The sequence below is a fragment of the Petaurus breviceps genome, unplaced genomic scaffold (assembly GCF_028583685.1).
Source record: "Petaurus breviceps papuanus isolate PSGF00001 unplaced genomic scaffold, PetGlider_PUasm1.0 90418, whole genome shotgun sequence".
Classification (NCBI taxonomy): Eukaryota; Metazoa; Chordata; class Mammalia; order Diprotodontia; family Petauridae; genus Petaurus; species Petaurus breviceps.
Window position 1 is genome coordinate 413,944 of NW_027187246.1, and position 6,966 is coordinate 420,909.

A 6,966-nucleotide genomic window follows, 5' to 3' on the forward strand; every position below is an offset into this window, starting at 1 on the left:
TCTCTCTCTCTCTCTCTCTCTCTCTCTCTCTCCCCCCCCCCCCGCCCATACCAGCACTTAGTACAGTATCTAACACGTAGCAGGCACTTAATAAGTGTTTATTGACTGACTAGATTCTATGCTTCTTATGTTATATGGCCCCCATAGCAGTTAACATTAAGTACTCCACAAATGCTTATTGAATAGAATTTTAAACTACTTGATTTGGTATTTTACTCACTTTTGAAAAATCTTATTACCTCATAATGCCTCCCCCTTCCTTCATTTGTAAAAGATTCTTCCACACTCACTACCCTAAAATTTGTTAATACTTTATCATATAGTAAGAAAAATACTTAGAGCTTACTCACAGAGGTAAATATGACATAATGTAGAAGTACTGTGCCCAGGTTTGGGTCCAACTTTTAAGCCTCTCTCGGCTCCCTCAGCTTCCTCACCTGCGTCATTTGACCAGCCACAGAAACACAAATGAAACCATCTTTACTGAAAAGATCCCCCAACATTCTGTTGGGGAAAACAATGTGAGCATGTCTAAGTAGATACAAATAAATGCAAGGTAATTTGAGAGAACAAGCAGTAGCAGCTTCAGATACTGGGGCTGTGGTTCATGGAGAAGATGGTGCCCTAGCAAAGCTATGAAGTAGATTAGGGACTCTAAGAGGAAGAGGTGAGCAGAGGATACATTCCAAGCACAAGGAATAGCCCAGCAAAGGCACAGAGACAGAAGGAATGTAAGAATAAGTGGGTTTTTTTGTAGGAGTTTGGGGAGAAGGAAGTACAGGGTGATAATTTGAGGGGATGATAGGTTCTAGTGAGAGATTTCACAGTTGGGAGAGACTTGGGCATATTTGTGGGTAGCAGTAAATGAACCAGTAGATAGGGAGAGACAGAAAATGAGGAAGAAGGGATGGGGATTATTGTAGGGACAATCAGCCAGAAGAGACAAAAGGGTATGGGATTAGAAGCTTAAATAAAGAAGTTGGCCTTGGTGTAAAGGGTTAACTCCTGAGCAGAGAATGAAGAAAAGAAGAGGAGAAGAAATGTCAAAGGATTCTGAGACAGAAAGTAGAGAAGAAAAAGCTTAAGGAGAATGGCCTCTATTTTCTCAACAAAATAAGAGGCAAGGTCCTCAGCAGAGAGAGTCAGGGAACAAGGGAATGTGGGAGTCTTGAGAGAAAGGAGGTCTTTGAAATAATATAATTATGTGGTTGAACTAGATATCAAAAGGTCTTCCATCTATGCCATTTTATTATTTTAAAGGTGAAGTTAGGCTCTTCTTGCCTTGCCTTTTCTCATGAATGAAGAAACTTTCTCTTTATTGTGTCCTATAGTCCAACATAAAATAAATAGCACCCAAGCCGTGATGGTTCCATAAGCATAGAAATATGAGATGGCATTATCAAGAAATGAAACAGGACTTGCCTTACTTCACAGTCCCAACTTCAATGTGTCCATATAGTTCTTCATCACAGCCTACCTCCTAAGCCAGCATTGGTACGTTTGACTCTGGTGGGCACGTTTTTGCTGTGGTTTGTGCTCCATCATTTTCTTCTGTCTTTGTTTGATTCTAGGAGCAAAGAGCCTCTGCCTGACAGTGTCATCGCCACCTACGAAGAGCATGAAGACAGCGTGTACGCAGTGGAGTGGTCCTCGGCAGACCCCTGGCTCTTTGCCTCTTTAAGTTATGATGGAAGGCTTGTTATTAACAGGGTTCCCAGGGCTCTAAAATATCACATATTACTTTAATTCGTTTCAATGCCATTCCTGATTCATCCTCTTGGCATATTTGTGAAAATTTGCAGCAGTTGGAGGTAATTAGTTTTCCAAATAGTTCCTACTCTAAGAGAACCCACATTGCCTTCTTTTTAATGCAAGCATTTATAAATAATAATAAAGCCTTCCACCAACTAACTATACAAACTGACACCTTTAAGAAAGTTTTCTCCTTTATTGAAAGCAGACAATGACATCTTTGGAAAATACACTGAAAATATTGGCGGGGGGGGAGTCCCTATCCTATTTCAATTCAGGAAAAGAGTTTCTGTCTAATCACTGCTGTTTGTTTTTGTTTGTTTGTTTATTTCAAAAGATAATGTAAGGTTCATGAAGATATGGAAATTTTTTTATTCCTATTTCTATATAGATAACCTTGTTTTTCTCTTGAGTAATCATCATCATAATAAACAAGGTCATGTTTCATGAATTTTTCTGGTTCCTTCTTTAATGAATGACTGTCACGATTTATTTTGCCACATGAAAAGGATCTGCATGTTCTTTCTCTGTCTCAGTCCAGAAAAAGAAGGACACAGATAAAGTCATGTGAATATAAGGAAGCACCTTTTCTTCTGGGTTCCCCAAAGCCAACACTGAGAACTCCCCAAGAGAGGGTTGTTTGCCACTGAATAACATTATAGATTGAGGCATGTGTGGTCACAACATCAGATGTCCTGTAAGCTGGCTGCTGGTGTCCCAAGCAATGTTGTATCTGCCACAGTGAGCCTTAGGAGCCACAAGAAGTATATAGTAGTGAAGACTGTATTTTTAGTTTTTATTAAATTTTGTTCTTCACCTCTAGACCTCTTCTAATCTGTGTGTGTATCATTGGGAAATAAAGAATGTGTTCCTTTTTTAGTTAGTTTGGTGTTCCTATACAATGATTGTATAACTGTTAACAATCTTGCTCGTATCTCAGTATACCATGTTAATCAGACCCTCGTGTCACAGCCTCTCCACCCATTCATTGTCCTTCCTTTGGCTCAGTTAGACAACTCCATGGTAGGTTTTTCTGTCCCAGTTCGCCAAATTAAGGAGGCAGCGTCCGGGTTCCACTTCTGTTGTTGACTTCAGACAAGTCACATCATATCTATGAACCTCTATTTTGTCATTTCTAAAATGGTGGAGGGACTGGAAAGGATGACCCATAAGGTCCCTGACAGCTTGAACAGTTTATAACGGGCCATAATTTGCAAAATTTAAATGAATGTAAGAGCAGTAAATCCTGGAGTGATTCTCAATGTTACTCCTGTAGTATTTTCTCTAGGGGTTTCTAATGCTATGTGCTTAGGATAGAAGATGATACCAATCCCAAATGAATTTTTTAAATGTATTTTGGTCTCTTTTCTTTGCAACACTATCACTGCCATGTTGGATCTGTGTACTTGTAGAGAACACAAAACAATGTTAATGATTCTTTTCTGTTGTTTGATATACAGCCCACAGCAGAAACAGTTCAAAAGTGCTAATATCAGAATATAAAACATATCATCAACTTCCTCTTGTTACTGCTCTTGCTATAGTGTGGATTTGGTGTAACCTAAGTGACTGAATCTGGTAGCAAGACAGGCTTATGACAAAAGGAAGGCTTAAGTCCATTCTTGGCTGACCTAGACGCTATTTTAACAGTTATGCAGGAATGGGTTTGGGGTAGCTAAATTGGGATATTGAAATGAGACATCATTTATCCGGCAATTTGGGGGTATGAGCTATTTCACATAAATGAATTTTTGAGATATCCTTGTGAAGGATACCAAATTTAATTTAATCCTTATTGGTGACTCATTCTGAACATTAATTATTGTAATGGGAGGAATTATAATGTAATAGAGTCATAAGATCTGGGTTTGGGTCCTAGCTTTGCTTCTAATTAGCTTTTTGACCTAATTTCTCTGGGCTTCACTTTCCTAATCTGTGACATAATGAAGTGGGCCTCCTGTACTTTAAGATCCTTTTCAATTTTAAACCCAAAGGTCCTACTATGATATTATATATCAGTTCCTTCTGGAGCTACTGAGGTATATAGGGATCTCTTTATTAAAAGGCTCCCAACTATGTTGTTTTTTTTTGTTTGTTTGTTTTTTGTTTTAGTTCTTATATCTGCTTTGTGTAGTTTTTCATTTTCTTCCTTTCTCAAGCTATCAGAAGTTTCTTCTTCCTCCTGCATCAATGCCCTCTAGTAACTTCTCTCTCCCTTACTTTGAAGTTATTGCTTGAAATCCATGGTGGACTGTACAAACAAATAACCGAACCTGGTAAGAATTATATGTAAAGTAAGAGTTAGCATGCTGAGATAGAGGTGAAGGCTCTTCTTTGAGTAAAGTATATGAGATTTATTATATGGGTTTCATTACATCAATTTTGATAACTCAGAAACTATTTTTGCCTCTAAACTCTGAACTTTGACCTAGTTAGAGGAGGATAAATGACAGCCTTATAAATATGTTATTACTATAGTATTACTCTGCTTAAATGCAAACTCTGGCTACTAGGTTGGGTGATATTGCCTCATTCTGTTCTATTTTGTTTGATTTTTAAATTTTGCTTTTTATTTTTTTTTGGAGGGCAATTTGGGTTAAGTGACTTGCCCATGGTCACACAGCTAATTTTTGTGTTAAGTGTCTGAGGCCAGATTTGAACTCAGATCCTCCTGACTCCAGGACAAGTGCTTTATTCACTGCGCCACCTAGCCGCCCTTCTATTTTGTTTGAATGGTAGTGTGGTGTGGTGGAAGGAATCCTAGTCAGAAGAGACCTAGGTTCAAATTCCAACTTTGACAGTTAATGTCTGGACCTATGACCATTTTAGGTTATTTGACATCTCTTAGGTTTACATTTATTTATTCTACAAACATTTATTAAGTACATGCCATATGTAAGGCACTGTGCTCAGTATCAGGGATACAAAGGCAAATATGCAAATAGTCTCTGTCCTGAAGGAGCATTTATTTTTCCAATGAAAAAATTTGACCTCAGTTTCCTGATCTGTAAAATGGTGCTAATACTCATACTACTTAAATCACAGGAAATAACTTTATAAACACCAGAGGATTATGGAAATGGGAGAGATTTTTATTGAAATATTTGATTTTCTATCTTATCTTTAATTCTCTGTAATCTGCTTAAGATGTCTACATGTTGTTTTAAGTATTTCATAATTTTGTAGGTGATTCTTTTTTACCTTCATACAGTCAATTTTGCTAGCATATATTGTATGTTCTGATAATTCACAGAATCGGTTTTTTAGTACAAGCAAGAAATCCCCACTAAAGCACAGTCAACAAGCAATTCTCCAAACTCTGTTTATAGATCTCAGAGGAGGGAGAAGCAACTACCCTTGAGACAGTTTATTCTACTGGGATGGCTGTTATCGTTAGAAAGTGGGTTTTTTATAAATGTTATTAAACCTAAATTTGCTTTTTTTCAAAACTCCCTCCCATTGCTCTTAGTTCTTTCCAGAGCCAAAGAGAACAAACTTCTTCCATGTGACAGTCTTTCAGCTGCCTTGAAGATGTCCCCGTTTGAATCTTTTCTTCTCCAAGTTAAATAGCCCCAGTTCCTCTAACCAATCCTCATATAATGATTGTATTTCTCCTCTGTTCATTGTGGAGACACTTTGCTCAGTTAAAAAAATTGTCAATTCGATTTTCTGTTTTTTTTTTAAATCTGATTAAATATGTATTGATTGTTAAGCTCCCCACCCAGAAACTAGCTCTTAGTTTTGTTTATTGTCTAAGTCTTTTATTTTTCATTTTAGCTATTTGTCTATTTCAAGATTTCTTCTTTTGAACTTGTTATTTTTAAGTTTCTTAGTATTTTAATTACATAGTAATTTAATCAATCATCATTTCCCTCCTCTTTTGTTAATATCTTCAGTTTCCTGATAATTCAGAGGAAAGAAACCTAACAACATATTTTAGACGATTTCAGGATTGAACTTATTTAAAATTAGTGGGTTTCAAAATCTGGCACCTCCATGGCACTTAGTACATCTTGCTCCATTCATTAGCAACCAATAAAAACAGTTTTAATAATGAAGTGGTAACTTTGTCATCAAATCATTTATTAGGAGTTCAGGTCATGACAGTAATCATACAAAAGTGCCCTAATGATGAGTGCTTGAATTATAATGATGGGCCACTAACAAGTAATTATTAAAAATGCAAACATCATGTAGATTTTTAAAATATAATTAGAAAACTTGGATATCCAAGTTCTTCCCTATAATATTTTTGAAATTCTGCTCTATACTCACCAGTGTTTCCTATTTGGAGCAGGTGATTTAGTATAAAGCTGAAAATGGGGTCTCTAGGCATCTGCTCAACCTTGGAATAAAGTTAATTTTATTTTATTTTTGCAGCTCAGCTTCATTACTGGTGATAAAGGGATAATACTGATTTTATCACTGAGGAGAGAGGGAAGGCAGTTTAGCAGGGTTAGGCCAAGGTTTGGTCTGTTTAGTCTCATTCTGCTCTCTTTTGCTCACTCCATAACACAGGGTATCTGCTGTGAGCCATCACATGCTAGCAGCCGTTTGCAAGGTCACTGGTGAATAAGATTAATATCCATAATATATTGTTCACTGGGCTTCTGCCCTTGCTTCTTATCATCCAGACCTAGCGGAATGAAGCGGTAAGGTTATTATTAAGGCACAACTTTCTCCACCTTGGTGTATTTTTGCACCTGGGATAAATTGAAAAGAAACAGGATATTTCAGAGATTGGAAATAATAAGTTCTAGGACTTATCCCCACATTTGTCATATGTGTGAAGTGGGCCCACTGAATTAGTCTGGGACTAGTCTGAGCTTTTTTCCTCCCTCGTAAGTGACTTGATTGGAAGAGTAAAAGCAAGAGTAGAAGGGGAGAAAGAGCACCAACCTGGGAGTCAGGAGACCTGGGTTCTAATCTCGGTTCTGTTACGAGCTAATCTTAAGCAAATTGTTGTAACCTTCCTGGACTCCAGGATCTGTCTCTATAAAATGAAGTGATAAGCATAAATGATCTTGGAGGCCACTTCCAGCACTAGCACTGTACATGTGGAGGATTGACAAATGGAAAGAGCCTTCCTATCAGCTGGAGAGAAAAACTGCTGAACTGCCCGTCTCGTGGACGTTTTCCAAATAAAGTTCTGTTGTTCCTCTTGCTCACCATGTTCACTATTTCAGTCAGAGAGAAAAAGAGACAAGAAAATAA

The 6,966-nt window shown here is 37.4% G+C and overlaps 1 protein-coding gene across 7 annotated transcripts in view; it reads left to right on the forward strand.

Annotated features, from left to right (window-relative positions):
• EIPR1 (EARP complex and GARP complex interacting protein 1) overlaps positions 1-5,613 on the forward strand; it is a 230,276-nt gene extending 224,663 nt beyond the window's left edge. For all 7 annotated transcript variants that reach the window (XM_069108677.1, XM_069108678.1, XM_069108676.1 and 4 more), the window contains one exon: positions 1,572-5,613. In XM_069108677.1, the coding sequence (XP_068964778.1) occupies positions 1,572-1,746 (175 nt within the window). In that variant the 3' untranslated portion in view covers positions 1,747-5,613. The remainder of the gene's footprint in view (positions 1-1,571) is intronic.
• Positions 5,614-6,966: the final 1,353 nt, after the last annotated feature.